Source organism: Tamandua tetradactyla, chromosome 24 (assembly GCF_023851605.1).
Source record: "Tamandua tetradactyla isolate mTamTet1 chromosome 24, mTamTet1.pri, whole genome shotgun sequence".
In the NCBI taxonomy this organism is placed as follows: Eukaryota; Metazoa; Chordata; class Mammalia; order Pilosa; family Myrmecophagidae; genus Tamandua; species Tamandua tetradactyla.
The window spans coordinates 2084614-2109548 of NC_135350.1; the positions used below are offsets into that span (position 1 = coordinate 2084614).

Below are 24935 nucleotides of genomic sequence, written 5' to 3' on the forward strand. Positions count from 1 at the left end.
ACACCTTTTTCTTTGGAGAACCTCTTCTTCAGCATTGCTGTTTCTCCCTCCATGTTTCATCTTCACCTCTTTTCTCTCCCTCTTTTCATTTTTCCCTAAGCCATTTCACATTAATTGCTAATCTCCCAAATTTATTACTTCAGCACAGATGTCTCTCCTAAATTATAGGCCTATATTACCAGTTGCCCACCTGTTTATGCAGATATAACTTATGTCCAAAATAATTCAGGTTTTTCATAAAAGCCTGTTTTTTCAAGTGCTCGATATCTCACTCATTAGCAACATCATTCTCTCATTTATCCAAGCCAGAAACTTTCACTATTACCTTTTACCTTCTCTAGTCCAACTGGTCTCCCAGATTCTATTGGAGTACTTGTAAACCTCTTTCCAACCTGTTTCTTGCTTTCCATCCTCATGTCACTCCTTGTTCCAACCATCCTTCTCGTCTGGATTACTAAAATGTTTCCTTGATTATTATCCTTCTTTCCAGTACTGCCTTCCTCCAAACCATACCTCTGCTGTCTTTCAGTGATTTTTATAGCAATACGAATCTAACTGATTTTACTTTGCTTCAAACCTTTCATGGTTCCCCAGTACCATGAAGTGAATATTTTAAGCTCCTTAGGCCTTCGTTATTTTACCCGTTTCCTTTTTTCCAGCTCATCTGCCACATTCCTGTATCCGTTAACTCCAGACTCGAGACTATTAGTTATTTGGTTGCTGGTTTGCTTGTTTCCTGCTTTGCCTTTCACACTGGCACAAAGCCAGTCCATGCCTCTACTTTGTCCTTCTAATGAATACTCACACTCCTTCTTTATACTGGGTTCGTGTGTCAGGATTGCAGGCATTTTCTCATCACTATTACTCCACCAGCTTAGTTAGAAGCCCTCTTCTTCTCCTGTGTTCTCATAATACCTGTGCGGACCGCTGTACTGTTTCCATGCTGTATTATCATTGTGCCTGGACCATAGACAGCACTGATTAGATGCTTATTTAGTTAATGGATTGAACAACAAGCTGTAGCATTCATCAGCAAAGCATTCTGTGGTTAACCAGTATTTTTTAAAGAGTCTTTGTTAAATTAAATTCTTCATGCTTTAATTTAAGCCTCTTTCTCCTTATTCAATTGTTAGATGGCTATCATATTCTGTGTAAATATACCTTTCAAGAAATTATGTTGTTTTTGTTTAATTATTTTCAGGCTGTCACTTAATTACCCCAGCCTTCATTTGTGTGTGCTTAGATCCTTAATTTTCAGTTATTCATGTGACCTGTCCTTTTTAGTCTTTGGGTGATCTTTTTATTGGCTTTCTGACAGATGCAGGCAAGCTGCTGGTGGTTCCTTGTAGTATCTGTTTGCCATAGGTCTAGCTAGTGCTAAATCTTGCTTTGTATTTTTTACATACCATATCTCCACTTGTGCCTATTAATTGTTTTTGTAATGCTAGTGCTATATAATAACAGATTTAATAGATTTATTAAGTAAGGAAAAGGCTTGGCACTGGATTTATTACAATGAATGAAATAAAGCTAATCTCAATCCTTAGTACTTACCTACTTTGTGAGAAATGCATTAAATCAGTGGACAGCTGCAGTTCAGGAAAGTGAGAGGTGATATGGAAGCATACAGCAGGGTTTCCTAACCAAGTCTTTGGGGAGAGGGGCATCTGTCTGGAAGGAGTGGTCTGCAAGATGAGTGAGAGCTGACTAGGTATGGAAACAGTTTGCTGGGGTGGGGGAAGCAGCACTTTTGAGGACTTGCTATATATGTGTTCAGCATGACTGGGGTGTAGAGTAAGAACCATGAGAGATGCTCTGGAGTGTAAAGTGGGACACTCTTAAGAAATTTAGACTTTAGGAACAGAACAGAGCTACCGAAGTGATTTAAAGTTGGTAGCGGTCACAGTCCAATATGCGTTTTAGAAAGAGTTATGTTAGAAGGTTTGGTGAAGGAGGCAGGGCAGGCACTGGGCTGTCTGGAGTGGGGTTTTTCAACCTCAGCGCTGTTGACATCTGGGCCCAGGTCGTGGTTTGTTGTGTCCTATGCATTGTAAGGTGGCAGTAGCACCCTCTCCTCCCGTTGTGGTAACCAGTATCCCACACGTTGCCACGTGTCTGTTCAGGGGCAAAACTGCCACCTGGTTGAGGACCACTGATCTGGAAGCTGAAAGGTAAGACTTGTTGCTGTCCTGGAGTTAGGACAGGGCTGTGAGGAGGGAGCAGCTCCTACGGTTGAGCTGGGTAGGTGCTCTTCCCAGAGCAGTGCCTACCATGGCTGTTAGCGTTCTGCCACTGTGATAGGGAGCTCATCTTCGCTTTAGATTTTTTTTCCCCCACGAACGGTGGTTTTTAATTTTGGTTTACTTTTATTAGTTCCAGGGCCAAATTCAAGGTGTGCTTCTGTGATGTGTTTTGGCTAGGTTGTTTTATTTTGGTTTGTTTTTGCTGATAACAGAGTCTACTCTAGAAGAAAGGAATTTGTTAAAGGATATCAGGAAGTTAACCAAATATTAGAGTCAGAGAACCAAGCTTGGAACTCTGCTGCCCAGAGAAATGTACCACTTCACTCAGTTCTGTTCCCTCAGAAGCCACTGTCACTTTATTCTGGAATAACTACTTCCCCTAAGTTGGCCGGAGTCTCCCAGAGGTGTATTGCTTGGTTGAACCTAAATACATGGCAGCCCAAGTGGTACGGTGGTCTAGGAAACGGAGATTCATCTTTCCACCTAGGACCGTATGCACAGGCCAAGGGGGTTGGAACTGGTAGTGAGTAAGCTGTAGGGTTTGTACTGCTTTTTTTTTTTAACCTTTTTTTATTGTATAGTGTAACATATATACAAAGCAAAGAGATAAAAAAGCAATAGTTTTCAAAACAGTCTTCAAAAAAGTGGCTACAGGATGTATTCCACAGTTTGTCATGGGCTACATATGATCCTCTCATATTTTTCCTTCTAGCTGCTCCAGAATATAGGAGGCTAGAGTGTTTAAATACTTTTTCATCATCACAATTGAATTTTTCCTTTTTTTTGTGAACAATAACATGTATATACAAAAAAGCTATAAATTTCAAAGCACAGCACCACAATTAGTTGTAGAACATATTTCAGACTTTGACATAGGTTACAATTTCACAATTTTAGGTTTTTACTTCTAGCTGCTCTAAAATACTGGAGACTAAAAGAGAATCAATTTAATGGTTCAGCATTCATATTCATTTGTAAAGTCCTATCTTCTATGTATATTCCACCATCACCTTTGATCTTTCCATACCTCTCTTTGGAGTTGTTTGAGCTAAGGCAATTCTAAATTTTTTATATTGGAAGGGTCTGTCACTAATATGGGGTAGGGAGATGGAACTATCTGATGTTGTGGAGAGGCTGGGCTAGGTTTCAGGACTTATATGGACCAGGGACCCATCTGGAGGTTGTACGTTTCTGGACAGTTACTCTAGTGCTTGGAACCCTTGTCAAATCTTATAAATTGCCCTAGGTGTTCTTTAGGATTGGCTGGAATGGTCCTGGTTGGGAGTTGGCAGGTTATGATAGGTAGCAAGGTCTACCTAAAGCTTGTATAAGAGCAACCTCCAGAGTAGCCTCTTGACTCTATTTGAACTCTCTCTGCCACGGATAATTTATTAATTATACTTCTTTTCCCCATTTTGGTCAGGATGGAATTGTTGATCTCATGGTGCCAGGTCTGAAGTCATCCCTGGAAGTCATCTCCCATGTCACCAGGGAGACTTTCACCCCTGAATGTCATGTCCCACGTTAGGGAAAGGGCAATGATTTCACTTGCAGGGTTGGGCTTAAAGGAATTGAGGTCACATCTGAGCAACAGCAGAGGTCCTCCAGAAGTAACTCTTAGGCATGCCTATAGGTAGTCCAAGCTTCTCTGCTACCTACATAAACTTCACAAGAGTAAGCCTTGGGTGGGTCACGGTGGCTCAGCAGGCAGAGTTCTCACCTGCCATGCCAGAGACCTGAGTTCGATTCCTGGTACCTGCTCATGCGAAAAATAATAATACGTTTTTTAAAAAAAAAAAAAAATTAGAAAGAATAAGCCTCAGGATCTAGGGCGTACGGTTTGCCACTGTTTTGAATACCAATTTGTGGTTTTAGGTATTTTTCGTTTAATTTAAGCCATTAGTTCTTTCTCTTATTGTGGTGTTCCTTTCCTATTAACATATTCACACTCTTCCCTAAATAACTCGATTCTCTTTCTCACTGGTCACTATTTAAAATGTCAGCAATTGGTCAGGGAAGACCATGACTTTGAGGTAATGATGATACTGGCTTTCCTTTACCCTAGGGATAGAGTCTAAGTGGCACAGAGGGCTTGCAGTCTGACACATGAACAACTTGCCCTGGCCACTTTCCTCCACATTCGTTCTACGTTGAATCTTTTGTCAGTCCCTGATTATGCTTTCCTTCTGACTGAAATCTCTTTCTTTGCCTCTACACTAAGAAAACTCCTGCTTGTACTTCGGATTCAGCTCAAGTGTTTCTGCCTCTTTGAGCTCTTCCTGTTTCCCCCAGGAGGGAGAGTTAGGTAATCCCTATGCATATTATAACACTCATCATGCAGCCCTGTAATTATTTGTTTACATGGTGTCTTCATAAGTGCTCTTAGTGCCTGAAAGGCACATGAAATATATCTTGAATAAATACATGAGTTTGCATCATTGCTGTAGAGTTGATTTCTGAAAATAGAAGAGAACTCTCATTTTAGTAAGATTGGTATATAAAAGTTCTGCTTGTGAATATCAGAACTGTTTTCTGATTCTCTACACATTTGAGAGTTGTTGATGAAAATTGCTGCTAACCTACTTTAAGTGGTTTTTTTGTTTGCATAGGCAGGCACCGGGAATCGAACCTGGGTCTCCGGCATGGCAGGTGAGAACTCTGCCTACTAAGCCACTGTGGCCCACCCAAAATAACTTTTTTTTTTTTTTTTTTTGCCTGGGCAGGCACCGGGAATTGAACCCGGGTCTCTGGCATGGCAGGTGAGACTCTCCCTGCTGAGCCACCATGGCCTGCCACTACTAACCTGCTTTAGAGGTTATGAGAAAATTTTTGGTTTCTGATATGTGAAAATGTGTTTTCCAGTAGGGGTGACTTTTCCCCCTGAGGGACTTTTGGCAACGTATGGAGACATTTCTGGTTGTCACCCTGGGGAGGTGCTCCTGGCATCTTGAGGGAAAGGCCAGGGGTGTTGCTCACAATCCCATATAATGCAAAGTGAGCACCCCACCCCCACACAGAGAATGACCTCCTCTCAAATGCCAGCAGCACCAAGGGTGAAAAACAGGTTTACAGTGATTTTTTAAATCTACCATAACACTCTGATTTGAGATTCAAGTTTGATTCTGTGCCTGACCCCAAAATCAATATGTATTTTATATTTTGAAAATTGTATTTGTTGCACAATTAATATATGTCCATCTGTTTTGAATAGTGGTGTTAGCTGAAGTATATGGAGTGCATGTGTATTTATTTAAGTTGAAAATGTTTTAGTGCTAGTTTTAGGGATTTTTTTACTTTCATCCAAAATAATGCTTTAGAAAATTAAAGTACAAGTATTCATATAATTATGATGTATATGTTTTGTTAGAATATAAATCCTTGAAATAAGAAAGGCAGAAGTTGTGGCCAGAGGAAACAAAGATTTGTTGAATGTTTACCTTTAGATATTGGACATTGTTCTAGTGCTCTAATACTCATTGACTCATTTCATTATCAAATAGTCCTTGGAAATGGGGAGAAGCCAGGAATGGAGACCATATCATCATGACAGTGTTAAAAATTGAGGTTCTGAAAGACAGTCTTGTCAGGGTCACAGCTATTATGAGGTCGGGAAAAAATTCAAAGTTGATCCTATGTGACTGCAAGTCTCATGTTTTGTAATTTTGCTGTATTTGATATAGAGTTATATATTCTTATATAATGTATATATATATTCTTATACATATACATTTATATATTATATATATATTATATATTCTTATATACATTTATATATATATAAGAATAGTATATATTGTTTTTGTTTTTAATATGTGAAAAAATCACTAAATAAAGCTTCGTGGAGCATTAATTCTCAAGTTTAAGGAATCCCATTTTTAGAGAAGAAATCGTTGTAAAAAATAATATTTTGTGATAATATGATTCATGAAAATTGCCATTCCACTAGAATGTGCCATTCTAGATTACTCAGGCTTCTAAAAGCATCCGTGCCAAAAATGTATTATGATGATAACATAATAAACTCCTTCATGGGTAACTGCAAGAGCCACTGAATTCCTTTGCTATTTGGGAAGAAGGAAACTGGCTGCAGGAAGATAAAAGGAGAAAGGATTTGCTGAGTGTGAAATGTTACAATAAGGTCGAATGGGGGAGTTCACAGAAAGCAGGGAGGAGGCCAGTAGTGGTGGTGCCAGAAAGGAGGCTGGGGTCAAAAAGCAAGTAAGCAGACTGGAAGTGGAGATAGCAAATGGAAGAGTCATACTTTTTCCCTTATTGTTATTATTTTTCATTCTTCTTTGAAAGGGCTAGAAGGGAGTCGCCCAGGTAATCTAGTCTAAATCTTTCATTTTGCAGAAGGGAAACTGAGGTCCTCAAAGATAAGCTTATTGACTGGGGCCATACACCTAACTTGGAAGCTCCAGGATAGGACCCTGGGCTGCTGTAACCCAAGCCCAAGGATTTTTCTCTGGAAGTAAGAAGGAAAGTATCTGAAAACAATTTTGGAGAGAAAGTTTTGAAGATCTCTGAGTAGAGCTGCTTGTAAATGAAAACACAGTCCTTGCAAGGAGCATCTTTATATTCATTGCATGTGAACTCCTATTTTGCATGAGTGAGTGTGATGAGGACTTGAGCTGGCCCCAGCTGTTTATCACATAACTATTTGGGATTCTGGAATAATTATTAACCTCCAAGAGATGCTCTGGATTTATTAGAGAAACAAATGCCATTGTCCATTTGTTTTCCTAGTGCTGTAACTCAAATAAAAGCATCTTTAGAGGTCATGTTTTCCCTCCTCACCACCCCTCAACCCCCACCCAAAGTTGAGATGTTCTGTCATTCCTAATAATGATTTTCTGATATCTAAGTGACATTTTTCTTTGGATTCTCTAGTGTGTTCTATCATGGTGTTTCTATGAGATACAAAGTTTGTTCCTTCTGCTTTATTTTCTGTTTAGTGTTAAAATTAGTCCTTTCTTTTCTGTTCTTTTACCATTATGATGTTCAAATAATTATGCTGGAGCCTGTTATTGATAGGTCTGTAGGTATTGGTTAAAAGCAAGTTTGAAAGGAGAATTCGCCCTTACATTTATTTCCCCCCTCCCCACCTGGTTTACATTTTTAACCTAATGTCTTTGCACTTTAAAACCGTATTCTAAATTTATGTCCTTTTGTTGCAGGTATGATGAAGCCAGCTGGGCCTTTGGGGACTGCTGCCCCTGGGGGGATGTTGCCTTCTGGCCCTCCACCTCCTGGAACCCATCAGTTTGGCCAGAATGGAGCCCATGCCTCTGGGCATCCACCTCAGAGGTGAGCTGGGTAGATTCCAAACCTTCAGTTAAATGTTCTATTAAAATTGTCTCAGAAGTGCCTTCTAAACCAGTATTTTCATTGGTTGAAAGCTTGAACTTTTATAAATGTCCACATTCTGCTGGAAAACTGCCTTAGGAAACAAGGCATTTAAAAAAAGTTAAAAGGAAAAAAACAGTATTAGTAAATATTTTTAAAATATATCAAAAATTACTTGTGTCATTATCACACATTTTAGTATTGGGTGGCTTAAATTCAGTTCATTTTAGTTTTGCATTAATCTCTAATTACTTCATATGCTTTGGTCTGTAATACTCAACAACATATTGAAGCACCCTATTCTCTTGAATCTTTCACAAAACTGAGCTTGGTGCCAATAGGCACTTAATATTTAAAAATTATATCATATTGGCGGGCCGCGGTGGCTCAGCGGGCAAGAGTGCTTGCCTGCCGTGCCGGAGGACCCCGGTTCGATTCCCGGCCCCAGCCCATGTAAAAAACAAACAAACAAACAAAATATAATAAAACAAGAAAATGTTTAAAAATGTTTCCCTTTCTTCCTCCCTTCCTTCCTTCCATCCTTCCTTCCTTCTCTGTCTTTCCTTCCCTTCCTCCCTCTCTCTAAAAAAAAAAAAAAAAAAAAAAAAAAAAAAAAATTATATCATATTGAGGCTAATGATAAAGACTGGATTTGAAATGGAAGACTTATAGATGCATATGAGGACTCTCAAAAAGGTAGGACTAAAGGGAAAACATCATAAGAGATAAGTCTTGTGTTTGTGTTTATTATGAATTGAGGAAGGGAGAAATTGGAGGCAGACCTGTAGAAGCCAAGATGTGAGTTATTTAGAGCCCTGCAACCCACAAGGGGCTATGCTCTGGGGAAGGAAGTCAGTATCACACCTTCCTTGCTGGAAATTCCATGATGGTTTGTCCTGTGAGGTGTGCTGCTGAGAATCACAGTGCCAAGCTGTAAGCAATGTTAACTTTGGAAAGTTTGTGCAAAGATTTTACTCAGAGACTTCATTTCCCAGGTTCTTTTCCCAGGTTGATGGGCTGGGAAGAGTAACCCAGTGTGAACCTAGACTCTGCTAATGGTGGAATAATTTAATTACCCTTTCAAGGAGGCTAGTAGATCCTGCTAATAGGAAAACTCCCCTTGGGATTTTTAAAATCATCAAGATAATGCTCTTACAGCACGTGTGTGAACTTGACACTTTCTGGCTCTCATTTGTCATAACAACATTTGCTACCGGATTAGTAACTGAGGTGTAGAGGAAAGATTAAAGCAGGAAATGTATTACAAAAGTAGGTAATTTGGTTTAATTAATTTGCTCAACTGTGAGTTGGTACCACAAGAAATCAAAGGGCCTTACTCGAACTTGGGAGGTGAAGAAGTTGACCCTGCTGCCCTATTCTGGGGGTGAGGCAGAGAGACTGAGAACCAAGAGGCCTCTGCTAATCTGACAGTTAACTAGCTGTAGCTGTACCTTGCTGATGAAATTCTTCGGCCTCTCTAGGTCTCCTCTTCTTCACTTCTAAAATAAGGAAGTAGAATTCTTAGTCCAGAAGCACAGGGGAGCTCTAGAAGAGCTCACTGTTATAAACTTCCAAACATCTCAAATGTTTTTCAGAAGAAATGTGGAGATTGAACAGCTAGTTCAAATTTAAGAAAAGGTTTTGGCCACTGGCATTAGCCTGGATTGAGTTGACCTTTTTGTTATTGTTGATTGTTTCACTTGAATTGTGTTGCTTAGGAATAATAGGACATGGACTTTGTCATCATACGGACCTAGCTTTGGGACCAGAATTCAATACAGACCTGGTAGAGTGAAGAGCATAGACTCTGAAGTCAGAAGGATGTGTGCTCATATTGGTTCAGGCTGTTATTAGGTGGGCAAGTTACTTCTTTTTGCCTTGGTTTCCTCATCAGAATTGGAACAATGATGTGATTATGAGGATGTTGATGATTAACGCATGCAGCATACCTTGCACAGTGTAAGGCACCCACTAAAGACTTAATACATGTTTGCAATTATCAATATCATTTCCATTGGATAAATAAGGTTCATTGTTGACAGCTTGTCCTTTCTACTGGCCCATCTAATTACTTATGATGGCCTAATTCAGGAATCTGCTTTTACTCTGATTCCCCAAGAAACACTGAGAGATTTTTTAAAAATATTTTTATTGATAAAATAACATACAAGCATATGAATATTCTTAACATACAAACATTCCATACATGGTATACAGTCAGTGGCTCACAATATCATCATATAGTCGTTTATTCATCATCGTGATCATTTTTTGATGGTTTGCATCACTCCAGAAAAAGAAATAAAGAGAAAATGAAAAACTCCCTCCCTTTCCCCCTCCCTCTCATATTTCCATCTACCCAGTTTATTTTAACCTTTGTTCCCCCCATTAGTTGTCTATTTTTTATCCACATTTTTTACTCATCTATCCATACCCTAGATTAAAGGAGCATCAGACACAAGGTTTTCACAATCACATAGTCACATTGTAAAAGCTGTATCGTTCTGCAATCATCTTCAAGAAGCAAGGCTACTAGAACACAGTTCAACAGTTTCAGGTACTTTCTTTAGCCACTCCAGTATACCATAAACTAAAAAGGGGATATCTATATAATACATAAGAAGAACCTCCAGGATAACCTCTTGACTCTGTTTGAAATCTCTCAGCCACTGATACTTTATTTTGTCTCGTTTCTCTTTTTCCCCTTTTGGTCAAGAAGGTTTTCTCAATCCTTTAATGCCGGGTCCCAGCTCATCCCAGAATTTCTGTCCCATGTGCACCCCTGGGAGTCATGTTCCATGTTCCATGGGCAGGGCAGTGAGTTCCCTTGCTGTGTCAGCTTAGAGAGAGAGGCCACATCTGAATAACGAAAGAGGTTCTCTGGGGGTGGCTCTTAGGCCTAATTTTAAGTAGGCTTGACCTTTCCTTTGTAGGAATAAGTTGCATAGGGGCGAACCCTAAGATTGAGGGCTCAGCCTATTGATTTGGTTGTCCCCACTGCTTGCTAGAGTATCAGAAATTCTCCATATGGGGACACAGAGATTTTTGCCCCTTCTTCACTTCCTTCAACTTAAACAGTTAATTGAATGTTAGAAGTGGGTTAAAAAATGAGAAGGCAGGGGGAAAGTCTGGTATAACAGGCTAATTTCCAGTTACTTGTTACCTGCCTTCATGGGATGTGTTTCTGTGTATGTAGTGCAATGCAAGAGCAAGGGATGCGACAACTGGCAGATGAATCCCATCAATTTGATGTTTGTGGTTGTTGGAGAGCATGGCTAGCACACCATCTTTCCTTGAGGATGACAGCATTTCATTTGTGTTTTCTTAGTTAGAGGGTCCATTGAACTAATACCATACTTTTTACCATATCTCAGTTATCAAAAAAAGAAGATAAAATTCAGAGTCACTATGTTGATTTAAATTAAAATGTATAATTTCTATTTTTAAAATATTGCCATTTCAAAGTTAATGTATCATAAAATGTAAAAGTCATACCTAGTTTTGACCTTTTGATCTTGGCTGAGGAAGAATAAGTGCCTTAAACTTGTTGTAAGTACTACTAAAGTTATCTGTATAGGGGCACTGATGAGAGGCATTAATCTACTAAAAATCACAACCTAAAAATCCATTTTTAATTATAAGGAGAAAAGGCAATTCAGTGGTCTGTTTGAACCAAGAAATTGCTAACTGCGAGGGAAAGGGAACTCAACTTTCCAAATTGAAGCTGATAATGAGTGAGATTACTAAGAAATTGATTGCAATGGGAAAGCAAGGAGCAAGAAAAATAAGAGAAATATAGTCGATTCTCAATATTCACAGTCATTATTTTCTATCCAGTCTCCATGAACACTTAATTAGCAAATACTGTACCATTGTTCCTGGGGGAAATACAGGATTAGATTCCTGTGAGCCTCTGGTCACAGCATTTTCATCAGTAGATCAATATATAACCTTGTTTTATGTATATTTCTGTTTAAAACTGCCTTGTTTAATATATATTGCTGTTTCATTACCTTTGAGTTTATGGCCAATAGTCCTTGTAACTCATGCCTGAACAAAGGTTATCTAACATGTGCATTTTCTCCAAAAGGCACATCACACTCTTCTTTCACTTAGGAACACTAGGCAGCACTTCAGCACTATGCTGGGGGGCTGTATTAAACAAGGAAATCACCAACACCAAACTAAAGATGCAAACAGTGTGATCCTTAATAGTGTGAAAAGGACACTTGTTCTTAGTATGAAAGCCACTGAAACAAGAAGGGAGAGTTTTTGATTGGTGAGTATAGAATTTTTGTAAATAAAAAATAATAAATAAAGAGAAAGAAATATAGCTTGAGGAAATAAGGCCAAAATAAAAAGAAGATGAAGCAGTGCCACCTTCTTTGACCTCAGCTGGGAACCTGTACATTGGACCACTCAAATTTTTTGCTGCTCTGCACGTGTCCGGGAATGACCACAAAAGCAAGCGAGTACTGATTTGGGGGTTATAAAAAAATGTCAGCATATTGGTGCATTTGCAAATAATGACGATCAACTGTAGATGTTTTTTTCTTTAATTTTTTTAAAGAAAAGCAGTGATAGGATTTGGGAGGGCTTTTGTTTCCTCCATCATATGGGCTAAGTATTTAAAATTCAAATTTTGTTTCAATGAGGGCTTAATATATTTGGCACCTTATCTCTATACCCTAGCAAACATCAGCACATCAACAAACCATTCACTTTTTTTCCCTTCACTGTTGTCAGTGTTTGCCTTATGTATTTTGGAGCACTCTGGTTCAGTGCATAAATATTTGCTTGTTATGTCTTCTTGTTAAATTGTTCCTTTTATTAATACGTAGTGTCCTTCTTTGTCTCTTTTTAATTGTTTTACATTTGAAGTCTAATTTGTCAGACATTAGTATAGTTACTCATGCTCTTTTCTGATTGTTGTTTAAATGAAATATCTTTTCCCAACCTTTCATGTACAACCTATTTTTGTCCTTGAGTCTAAAATGAGTCTCCTGTAGACAGCATGTAGATAGGTCCTGTTTTTTAATCCATTCTGCCAGTCTATATCTTTTGATTGGGGGGTTTAATCCTGTATTAATTAGGGTTCTCTAGAGAAACAGAATTAGCAGGGAACACTCACATATATAAAATTTATAAAAGTGTCTCACGTGACCATGGGAATGCAGAGTCCAAAATCTGCAGGGCAGGCTGTGAAGCTGACAATTCTGATGGAGGGTCTGGATGAACTCCACTGGAGAGGCTTGCCAGCCGAAGCAGGAATAGAGCCTGTCTCTTCTGAATCTTCCTTAAAAGGCTTCCAGTGATTAGATTGAGCATCACTTATTGCAGAAGACACTGTCTTTGGCTGATTACAAATTGAATCAGCTGTGGATGCAGCTGATGTGATCATGATCTAATTCTATGAAATGTCCTTATTGCAACAGACAACCAGCACTTGCCCAAGCAGACAAACAGATACCACCACTTGGCCAAGTTGACACATAAAGCTGACCATGACAGTCCATCCCTTGTCAACTTGGCAGCTATATATATCACCTTAAACCATACTTAATTTCTAAATAAAGAACATTTAAACACACATTTTTTTCTTTCACCTAACAATACTCAGCTGTCCTGCATATAACTGGAAACACAGTAACTCTCTCCAGAATAGGGTGCAAGTTCTTGGGTAATATTCATTCTTAAACTGGATATCTTGCAACTTAAATAGTATAACAGGAATAAAACAGCATTACAGTCCTTGTTTCTGTAACTGATCACATGGTCGTAGTTCATATTTATCACTACCTTCTTCCACTACCCATTCCATGTTCCCTTTACCCTCAGCAAGCATTTCAGCTGGCCGTGGTCCTTTGCCTGGTGGGATGACCCAAACCTTCATTCCCAAAGTTTCAGAGCCATTGGTAGTCCTGCCGGGATTGGGTTGTTACGGTTTTCCATTGACTTTAATCACAGGGCATGGCAGTACTAAAAGATGCCCTAGAGGATCTCCTATATTCCAAGAAAACTCTTCTTTACCTCCATTGTATAGTTGCAGTTCTGCTTTCTGCTGATAGTCAGGGTCAATCACCCCAGACAATAAAGCAATCCCCTTCTTGGCTTGTTGATCCAGGGGCATGAGTAGCCCAAAGTAACCAGGTGGCAGCCTTAGATTCCAGTTCAATGGAATCATTGTTGTTTCTCCTGGTGGAAGCATTCCTCCTCTTGGAACTAAAACCTGTAGACCAGCAGAGTTCAGGGTCGCAGGGCAGGAAGCAAGAATTTACCTAGTGAATCACTAGGGGTAATAGTGAGTGGTGCCACTCCCATTTCCACTCCTTGGTTCCTGGACCCATGGATCCTGGCTATGGGTGAAACAGTGCCATGCAGCTGATGTTGATTCAGAGCATATACAACTTCCTGGAGAACATTACCCCAGCCCTTCCAGGTATTGCCACCTAGTTGGCACCATAATTGAGTTTTCAAAAGGCCATTCCACCGTTCTATCAATCAAGCTGCTTCTGGATAATGGGGAACATGGTAAGACCAGAGAATTCCATGAGCATGGGCCCATTCCTGCACTTCATTTGCTGTGCCCTGATTAGAAGCAATGCTATGTGGAATACCATGATGATGGATAAGGCATTCTGTAAGTCCACAGATGGTAGTTTTGGCAGAAGCATTGTGTGCAGAGAAAGCAAACCCATATCCAGGGTATGTGTCTATTCCAGTTAGAACAAACTGCTGCCCCTTCCATGAAGGGAGTGGTCCAGTATAATCAACCTGCCGCCATGTAGTTGGCTGGTCATGTTGGGGAATGGTGCCATATCAGGTGCTGAGTGTAGGTCTTTGCTTCTGGCAGATTGGACACTCAGCAGTGGCTGTAACCAAATCAGCCTTGGTGAGTGGAAGTCCATGTTGCTGAGCCCATGCATAACCTTCATCTCTACCACCATGACAACTTTGTTCATGAGCCCAATGATAGGAGTTGCTGGGGAAAGAGGCTGACTGGTATCCACAGAATGGGTCATTTTATCCACTTGATTATTAAAATCTTCCTCTGCTGAAGTCACCCTCTGGTGCTCATTCAAATGGAATGCAAATAGTTCATGTTTTTAGCCCACTCAGAAAGGTCTATCCACATACTTCTTCCCCATACCTCTTTGTCACCAATTTTCCAATTATGGTCTTTCCAAGTCCCCGACCATCCAGCCAAACCATTAGTAACAGCCCATGAGTCAGTATACAAACGCACCTCTGGCCAGTTTTCCTTCTAAGCAAAATGAATGACCAGGTGAACTGCTCGAAGCTCTGCCCACTGGGAGGATTTCCCCTCACCACTGTCCTTCAAGGACACCCCAGAAAGGGGTTGTAGTGCTGCAGCTGTCCACTTTCGGGTGTTACCTGCATATCGTTCTGAACCATCTGTAAACCAGGCCCTAGTTCTCTCTTCCTCAGTCAATTCACTGTAAGGAACTCCCCAAGAGGCCATAGCTCTGGTCAGGTAAAGAGTGTGGCAGGAGTGGCAACCATGGGCATTTGCGCTACTTCTTCATGTAAGTTACTTGTGCCTTCAGGACCTGCTCTGGCCCTATCTTGTATATACCATTTCCATTTTACAATAGAGTGCTGCTGCATACACCCAACTTTATGTCTTGGTGTGTTAGACAACACCCAGCTCATGATAGGCAACTCAGGTTTCATGGTAACTTGGTGGCCCATGATTGTTTAGTCTCTACTAAGAGCCAGTAGTAGCAGGCCAAAAGCTGTTCCTCAAAAGGAGAGTAGTTATCTGCAGCAGATGGTAAGGCTTTGCTCCAAAATCCTAAGGGTCTGCATTGTGATTCTCCTATAGGGGCCTGCCAAAGGCTCCAAAGAGTATCTCTATTTGCCACTGACACTTCCAGAACCATTGGATTTGCTGGATCATACAGCCCAAGTGGCAGAGCAGCTTGTACAGCAGCCTGGACCTGTTGCAGAGCCTCCTCTTGTTCAGGTCCCCACTCAAAATTAACAGCTTTTCTGGTCACTCGATAAATGGGCTGGAGTAGCAGACCCAAATGAGGAATACGTTGTTGCCCAAATCCAAAGAGACCAACTAGGCGTTGTGCCTCTATTTTGGTTGTAGGAGGGGCCAGATGCAGCAACTTATCCTTCACCTTAGAAGGGATATTTTGACATGCCCCACACCACTGGACACCTAGAAATTTCACTGAGGTGGAAGACCCCTGTATTTTTGTTGGATTTATCTCCTCTCTTCTGACATACAAATGCCTTATGAATAGAGTAGTTGCTACTTCTTGCCCACTAGGTCCAATCAACATGATATCATCAATATAATGGACCAGTGTGATGTCTTATGGGAGGGAGAAACAATCAGGGTCCCTGCGGATAAGATTATGACATAAGGCTAGAGTTGATATACCCCTGAGGTAGGACAGTGAAAGTATATTGCTGACCTTGCCAGCTGAAAGCAAATTGTTTCTGGTGGTCCTTACTAATAGCAATTGAGAAAAAAGCATTTGCCGGATCAGTAGCTGCATACGAGCTAATTGCTCAAGCAATGATACCACATCTGGAACAGCAGTTGCAATTGGAGCTACCACCTGGTTTAGCTTACAATAATCCGCTGTCACCCTCCAAGGCCCATATGTTTTCTGCATAGGCCAAGTAGGAGAGTTGAATGGAGATGTGGTGGGAATCACCACCCCTGCATCTTTCAAGTCCTTAAGAGTGCCAGTAATCTCTGCAATCCCTCCAGGAATCCAGTATTGCTTCTGATTTACTATTTTGCTGGGTAGGGGCAGTTCTAGTGGCTTCCAGTTGGCCTTTCCCACCCTAATAGCCCTCACTGCACGAGTTAGAGAGCCAGTGTAGGGATTCTGCCAGTTGATTGGTATGTCTATACCAATTATACATTTTGGAACTGGGGAAATAACTGCAGAATGGGGCTGGGGGCCCACTGGACCCACTGTGAGATGGATCTGAGCTAAAACTCCATTGATCACCTGGCCTCCATAAGCCCCCACTCTGACTGGTGGACCAAAGTGATGTTTTGGGTCCCCTGGAATTAATGTCACTTCTGAACCAGTGTCTAATAATCCCCGAAATATCTGATCATTTCCTTTTCCCCAGTCCACAGTTACCCTGGTAAAAGGCCGTCGGTCTCCTTGGGGAAGACTTGGAGGAAGAGTAACAGTATAAATTTGTGGCGGTGTAACAGGTTTCTCCCCATAGGGACTTGGCCTCCCCTTCATTCAAGGGGCTCAGGGTCTGTAAACTGTTTCAAGTCTGGAAATTGGTTAAGGGGCCGTGACTCTGTGTTTCTGTCATTCAGGTTAGACTTCTGTTCACTTGACATAGAACTCTTTGTTTATACAGCTCCAACAAGAATTTAGCAGGCTGCCCTTCTACTGTATTTCTAGATACCCTGTGATTTATTAGCCAATGCCACAAATCTCTGCATGTCATATAATTTTGATGCCCGCTTTGAGTTTGCTATCTATTATAGTAGCCACGTCTACCCTGTCTTCGGCGATTAAGTGCTGCCACCTGGCTTCTGCCAACTCGGGATCCTGTCATCCCCATTGTGTTTAAGGATTCCAGCTCAGTGACAGCAGTTCCTACAGTAATATCTGACCTACAGAGAAGTGCAACCACAGAGCTCTTGAGGCATGATGGTGCTAGTCTCACAAACTTATTTCTCACTGTTCTGGTAAAAGGTGCATCTTCTGGACATTCCTGGGGTGTAAGAGCAGGCTTTGCATGATAAATCCACTCTAACATCCCAATCTCTCTAAGCCTCTGGATCCCCTCATCTACATTATACCAGGGCAGTTCTGGCATTTCAACCTCAGGTAATGTTGGCCACCTTTTGATCCATGTTTCAACCAACCACCCAAACAAGCTGTTAACACCTTTTCTAACCCCTTGAGCTATAACATTGAATGCAGAATCTCTGCTTAGTGGGCCCATATCGTGAATTCAGCCTGATCCAGCGTTATATTCCTCCCAGCATTATCCCACACCCTTCAAATCCATTGTCACACATATTCCCCTGATTTCTGTGTATATAAATTGGAAAATTCACACAGTTCTTTGGGAGTATAACGTACCTCCTCATGTGAGATACTTTGTACCTCACCTTTAGGGGCCTATTGGGACTTTAGTCTAGTTATAGGTCTGGAAGAAATGAGGGGTGGTGGGGGTGGGTCATGAAAAGAAATAAAAATATCTTCCAAGCCATTTGCTTCAGGGCCTTCATTTGCAGTTTCATCTGGTGAAACAAGATTAATCACTCTAGGGCTAATCCGTTCAGGAGCAGGTTGGGTGGCCAATTCCTCAAGGCAGGCTGGAGATGGGGTGGCTGTGTCCTCAGGGCAGACTATTACAGGGTTATCTAGAGAAGGCTCAGCATGACCTAGGTTTTCAACCTCACCCCAGACATCATTATCAATTCATATGTCACCATCCCATTTTTCAGGGTCCCACTCCTTTCCAATCAATGCCCTCACTTTAACAGCAGACACCATGCAACATTGAGATTTCAGTTTGTGTTGTAATGTTGCTACTCTAACAATAAGATTCTGAGTCTGATTTTCAGAGATCTCAAGTCTACGGCTACAGGAAATAAGATTTTCCTTAAGGACACTCATAGAAATGTCTGTCTGTCAGACGGTGCTTAAGTTTCTCATTTGAAGCCTTAAGCCTATCCTTTTCACTCTTAAATGTAGCCAGTGTATCTAACAACAACCAGTCAACATTTCTATACCTCTTATTTCCGCAAAACTCTGTAAAGGTGTCAAAAATATTATCCCCCAGAGCCTGGCTTCGTATAAGTGAAGCATTAGGGGAATTGAATGGTCATGTTTTGACTGTCTCTTTTGCCAACTCACTCCATGGATTGGGAGTGTCATTCTGATGATGGGAATCAGAGTCCTTAGTGTCTCTGAGTCCAGTCAAAGTAGAAAACCATTCATAAAAACCCATTTTTAAGGCTCTGTTTCTTAAGACTCACTCCTGGTATCAAGATGTATTAGTTAGGGTTCTCTAGAGAAACAGAATCAACAGGGAACACTTGCAAATATAAAATTTATAAAAGTCTCTCACATGACCATGGAAACACCAAGTTGACACATGAAGCTGACCATGACAAATCCATTGACATTTTATATTATTACTGTAAAGGTAGTATTTTCTTCTACTATTTTGTCTTTTAGATTTTATATATCATATCTAATATTTTTTTCTCCATTTACCTTTACTGATCGTCTTCATTTCTACACTCTTCTCCAATCCCTCTCTCCTGCCTGTTTTTTAATCTTCCTGTAGTGCTCCGTTTAGTATTTCTTACAGAGCCAGTCTCTTGTTCACCATCTCTCAGTGATTGTGTGAAAAAATATATATATATTTTTGTGTCTGTATGGCAGGGTCACATTTCATTACTTTTCCATGTAAGTATCCCATTATTGCAGCACTATTTGTTGATTTTGTTTTTTTGTTTTGCTTTTTTGTTTGTATCTTGGGAAGTACATGGACTGGGAATCAAACCCATGTCTCCTGCTTGGTAGGTGAGAATTCGACCACTGAACTACCGTTGCACCCCTTGTCTGAAAATATTTTAATCTCCCCCTCAGTTTTGAAGAACAATTTTTCTGGGTATGGAAATCTTGGTTGGCGGTTTTTCTCTTTCAGAGTCTTAAATATCTTATACCACTGCCTTCTTGCCCCCACGGTTTCTACTGAGAAATCCACACATAGTCTTAATGGGCTTCCCTTGTATGTAATGGATTAAAGATTCTGCTTCAAGATCCTGTCTTTGTCTTTGATATTTGACATTTGACAGTCTGATTAGTATGTGTCTTGGAGTATGGATCTATTCTGTTTGGGGTATGCTGAATTTCTTCAGTCTGTAATTTTATGTCTTTATGGGACATTTTCAGTGATTATTTCCTCCATTAGTCTTTCTCTTTTCCCTTCCTTTTCTCCTCTGGGAAACCTCAACACATATATTCATGTGCTTCATGTTGTCATCAGTTCCCTGAGACCCTGCTCACATTTTTCCATCCTTCCCCTATGTTTTGTTTTGTGTGTTGGATTTCAGATGCCCTGGCCTCTAGTTCACTGATCCTTTTTCCTGCCTCTTCAAATCTATTGTAGGTTTCTACTGTTTTTTTTTTCCATGTCTTCAATTGTGCATTTCATTCCCATAAGTTCTATAATTTGACTTTTCAAACTTTTGATTTCTTTTTGTTTTCCCAGTGTCATCTTTATATCCTCCCTCAACTCACTGATTTGATTTTGATGAGATTTTCGATGTCTGTTTGAGCATCCTGAATTAGTTGCTTAAACTCCTGTATCTGATTTGAAGTGTGTGTTTGTTCCTTGGACTGGGCCCTATCTTCGATTTTCCTAGTATCACTTGTTATTTTTTGCTGGCATCTAGGCATTTTGCTGGCATCTAGGCATTTGATTTCCTTAATTAGTTTATTCTGGAGATGTTTTCACTCTTTTACGTAGGATTTTCTTGCTAGACGGCTTCGTTCTCTATGTGTTCTTTGACAAACAGTTTGACTTAATCTAGACCTCTATTTAACTGATCAAAAATTTTCAGTTCTTTTTTGTTGTTGTTGCCCTGCCTATATGGAGCCTTTTTTTTTCTTTTTCTTGAGGGGGGGGTCTCCTCAGATATTATAGACCCAGTCAGATTTTCCCAGACAGGCCCATGTCTCCAGAGGAAAGAGTCACCTGCATCCGTTTTCCCTGAGGGTGAGACCCAGCAGGTTGACAGTAGGTGGGCTTTAATTGCTTTAGTTTTCCAGTCCCTGGGGCCTGAATTCTTTGAAGGAGGGATACCATTTGAGCTGGGCCTGGCCCCCTTTTCTTGGGGAAGATACACCCTTTAGGGAATTAACTCCTTTCACCTGACTACTTTGTCTCTTAGACAAGCATAATTCCATCCATGCCTGGGGCAGTGCTGGAGCCTGAGAAGGCTTTCAGTTCTAATGAGCTGTTAAGGAGTAAAAAAAGGAAAAGCAAAAAAAGTCTTTTCAGAGTGGGTTGAGCTAAGCCCTTGCTGCTAATAAAGTCTGTTTCTTTCCTCTGGGGACCCAGCCTGCTGTGACTGTGGGGGAGGGGTGCAGCCTCTGAGGCTTGGGGGACTTAGAGTTCTGCGTGGGGTCTCAGCCCTCCCACCTGGTCCAGACTGCTGTCCACTGAGTTTCTGGTCACTGATGTTCCCCCAGCAGTTGTTTGTACCGTTCCTGGGTATTTACTAGCTTAGCTCTGGTGGACAAACTAAATTCCACACCTCACAATGCCACTCTCTTGCCCTGCATCTAATATTTTTTAATCACTGTTCTCTTTTTGAGCAATTTGTTATAAACTTGAAAATGGGAAATGGTTGAGGTTGAGCAGACCATAGAAATTGAGTTGACTCTGTGGAGGTTTATGATAAAATTGAGCTTTACTAATTGTCTGGCAGTAATTCTTTATTGACTGTTTTTGATGGTGATCTCTTTTCTGACATTCAATGAAACAGTAAATTAATGTATAAAATAAAATGTATTTCAGGCCAGAAACATGTTAAAGTTAGCCAATATGATAGATATTTAAATATGTATGATTTTTAATTTTAGCCACATTTTACAAATATATATATATCATCAGAGAAAGGGATTGTTGGGCCCCAGGAGCTCTCTTTACAACTTCAAACTGAGAACTAGCTAGATTAAGTGGCTTGCCCAAGGGCAGATACCAGGTCTCCAAGGAAGTGACGCAAGGACCTGAATTCTCACCTAAGCTCTGGTATCCACAAACTGTGTAACCTTAGATAAACTTAGTAAAATAATGAAATTGAAAAATATTAAGCCAATTTGTAGGTTTAAAACATTCTGTTAATTTCTTTTCCCCTAGTATGTGAGGTTTTTTGTTAGCCCTTTAATTCTATTTTATTTTTGTTTTTAGATTGATAATATTGCTTTAAAATCCAAAGATTGTGTGTTTAAGACTCACAGTCTTTAAGTTGATCAGGATAATATAATTTATTTGTGAATTTCAGAAGCCTCACTCCCAGGGCATATATGCTGAGCAATGAAGGATAAATAGGCATTTATGAGCCAAAATGAACAGCAGATTGTTGTATATTCTTTCATTCCATATTTCAAATCTTTAACTTTTGTTAAGTTATAAAAAATACTTGAGGTTGCTTGTTTCAACTTATGTTTGAATTTTTTTAGTCTTATCTGTACTGTCTATAGAAAAAATGATTTATAGAACTTTATACTTTAAAAATATTAACATTTGTGAAACACTTATCAAAGTGTTTGGGGAACGTTTTCCTCAAACATTTGAATAGGACATTTATTTATTTATGTATTTATTTTTACATTTAACAGTTGCTTTTCTAGCTCCTGCTTATGAGACCAAGGCTTGTGACCACACCTCAGACTGCTTCTGCTGACGTATTATAGCACATGTGCATTCTCCATATATCTATCCCCCACAGCTAAGTTTTTTAAAAAAGACAAAATGTATCATTTCTTCAGAAAAAAAGAATGCTTTTTTGAGAAGTGACTTTTCAAAACAGATTTTTGATAATTTTGAAATCATTTCTATGACCACAATATATTTTGAATGTTTCAAACAGGACTGTATTTTGCCCTGCATGTTTCATCCAATATCATTAATAGAGTATAGATATAAAAAGGACTTTTACTATGAAAAGTTAACTTTAATCTTTTCTGTCTTTATTCGGTTTTATCATCTCCTAAACTAATTAAATCAAAGGATGCTTAATCTTACTGGTTTTGGTCTTTTTCTCACTTTTGGCAGAAGTGAGAAATTTACACTGTAGGCTTTAAAGGAAATTCTGCTTAGCAATATTAAGTTCTTGCATTAAAACATTGTTTATTTTGACTTAAAGCTCTTCATAGCCAATTCCCTTTATAGGACAGCTTTTATATGTGAGGTATGTGGGAAAGGCATCTCTGATCATTTATCCATTTAACTCATAAAGCATTGAGTACCAGCACTTGGAAAAATATGCTTAGTATCACACTGTCAGAGTAATGGTTTGAAGATTAAGCTTAACTTTTGTTTATAATAATTATTAGATTCAAAAGTATGGAGAAAAAGAACAAAATTGACGTGATGTTTTGAAAACTACACTCACTGAAGACCTAGGTGCAGGCAGGTCCTAGCTTTGTCGACAATTAAGTTGTGGGACTTTAGGCAAGCCACTGGACTCTGCAGATTCCACTCCTAGCCTCTCACATGGCAGTGGGTGTAGAAGGCAAGAGCGTGGGACACTAGGGAAATGGTTTCCAATTTGCAGAAAGTGTAATTGGAATCAGGGCATGCAATCTAGAAAAATTTAATTTTTATTTAAAATTTACAATGGATAAGAAATTTTTGATTAAAAATTCCCATAATGTGGCTCTGTGGGAAGACTAAGACTACCATAAGACAAATGCTGTTTAGATGATGCTGTTTGTTTCATGTAGAACAAGGAAGAATAAACCTAAGCTTACACTAAATCAAAGGTGAAGCATGATAACATTTTTAGTTTTAAAAAGAGTGATTTCAAAACTTACTGAGTTGTTCGCTTTCAAGTTCTGTTTTGCAGGAAATGTCTTTCTCAAATTCTAGTGCAGTTCATGTTTTGCTTTAAAAGCTGCATGGAATATAAGAATAATCATAGATACAGACACAAAGCATTTCAGTCCTCTTAATTTCTATTCTGTTGATCATTAACTCTAATGTAGAAAAGACTTTGGTTAGCTTAGCTTCCAAAGTTGATTTGCAAAGCTGGGTCTGTATTCACATTAGGGAGTTTTATTTTGCTAAACATCTTGGCATATTCAGCATTTGAGCACAGATATGGGATGATGCTCTGTGACTCGTTTTGAGTTCCCACCAAGGGTAATTAAAGATACAGCGTATAATATTGACATTTTTCTAGTGCTTACTTCATGGGTTTATTCAATTTACAAGTTATTGGCAGTTGTTATGTGTCATTTGTTTATGAGAGTCTATGATATTGTTTAACACCCTTTTCTCCCTCTCAGATTTCCAGGCCCTCCACCTGTCAGCAGTGCAGCACTGAGCTATGCACCATACTCAACTTCTACGCAGTCGTCTTACCCAAGTCCTGCGTCCACTTCATCCATCACCCAACTGGGTGGTCAGCTCAGTGCCATGCAAATTAACAGCTATGGTAACAGTTTCATTATTAGTGCTCATTGACTGCCCTTGTCATGATTGTTTTTAATGATAAAGTTTCCTTCATTCTAAAAATAGACGTTTGGAAGTAGTATTCTGGACATTTTTATATTAAGCCATCTGTATTATATATGAGCATAATTAATTGTTTCCTTCCTGATCATGTTGCTATTTATTTCAGGATAATGAGAGGATTCTTAGAATATATTATGTTCAATACTGGAATGATAAATGACCATGAGATTGTAAACCTTGATAAACAAACATACAAACATAAATGACCATGAGAACAGTGAAATTACTTTAAGAAATACAAGGGTGATTTTAACTGGCACTGTTTGTTATGGGGCCCCCAGATTGAAAATATAATACCCATTGTTTCACAGTACATTTTAATTCTGTGTTTAGATACTAGAAGAATGGAAGCTCAGATGTTGTAAGGCAAAGAAAAGAATAATAGGGGAAAAACAGCTACAGTACTGGGATTTACATCAATAGAAACACTATATATCCAGATGCCACAGAAATCGCTACTGTAATAAAAGCATGGTCAGCCATTTATCTTGATGATGAATGTTTCTATATTACTTTAAATTCTTTTGTAAAAGTATTAGTAAAACCTCCTCAGGATATTTCCTATCTTTTACTGATTTTAAAATGGATAATGTCTCCAAAGAAGCAACTCAATTTCTTATAATCAGAGAAAGGAAAACGATTACCTGGTTTTATAGCCAATTTAGTGGTCTATCCTTTCTTTCTAGTTCTGAAACTCATTTGATCAAAGGAAAGCACATGATGAAAATAATTTATTGTGTGTGTAAGTTACGAAATATTGTTGAATGTGTGAATATCATTTTCTTCTACATGATTTTCCAGATTTTCAACAAGCTACAATTCCTTAATTAATGGCATGTGTCACGTAAAGTTAATATAACTGAGTTAAAGTTTATGTTGCTAATTATCTAAGTTATAAATGTGCTTTACCCTTTAAAAATTCTCCAGCTGTATAAAATGTCCCCAAATAAGCAGCACTCACATCACTTTCTGAATGAAGATTTTCATCTTGTTCTAGTTTGCTGACTGCCGGAATACAATATACTAGAAACAGAATGGCTTTCAAAAAGAGGAATTTAA

At 39.4% G+C, this 24935-nt stretch overlaps 1 protein-coding gene across 2 annotated transcripts in view; it reads left to right on the forward strand.

Annotated features, from left to right (window-relative positions):
• The window catches only part of SEC24D (SEC24 homolog D, COPII component), a 137537-nt gene that overhangs the window by 6540 nt on the left and 106062 nt on the right, over positions 1-24935 (forward strand). For both annotated transcript variants that reach the window (XM_077142443.1, XM_077142442.1), the window contains exons 3-4: positions 7421-7550; positions 23648-23796. In XM_077142443.1, the coding sequence (XP_076998558.1) occupies positions 7421-7550; positions 23648-23796 (279 nt within the window). The remainder of the gene's footprint in view (positions 1-7420; positions 7551-23647; positions 23797-24935) is intronic.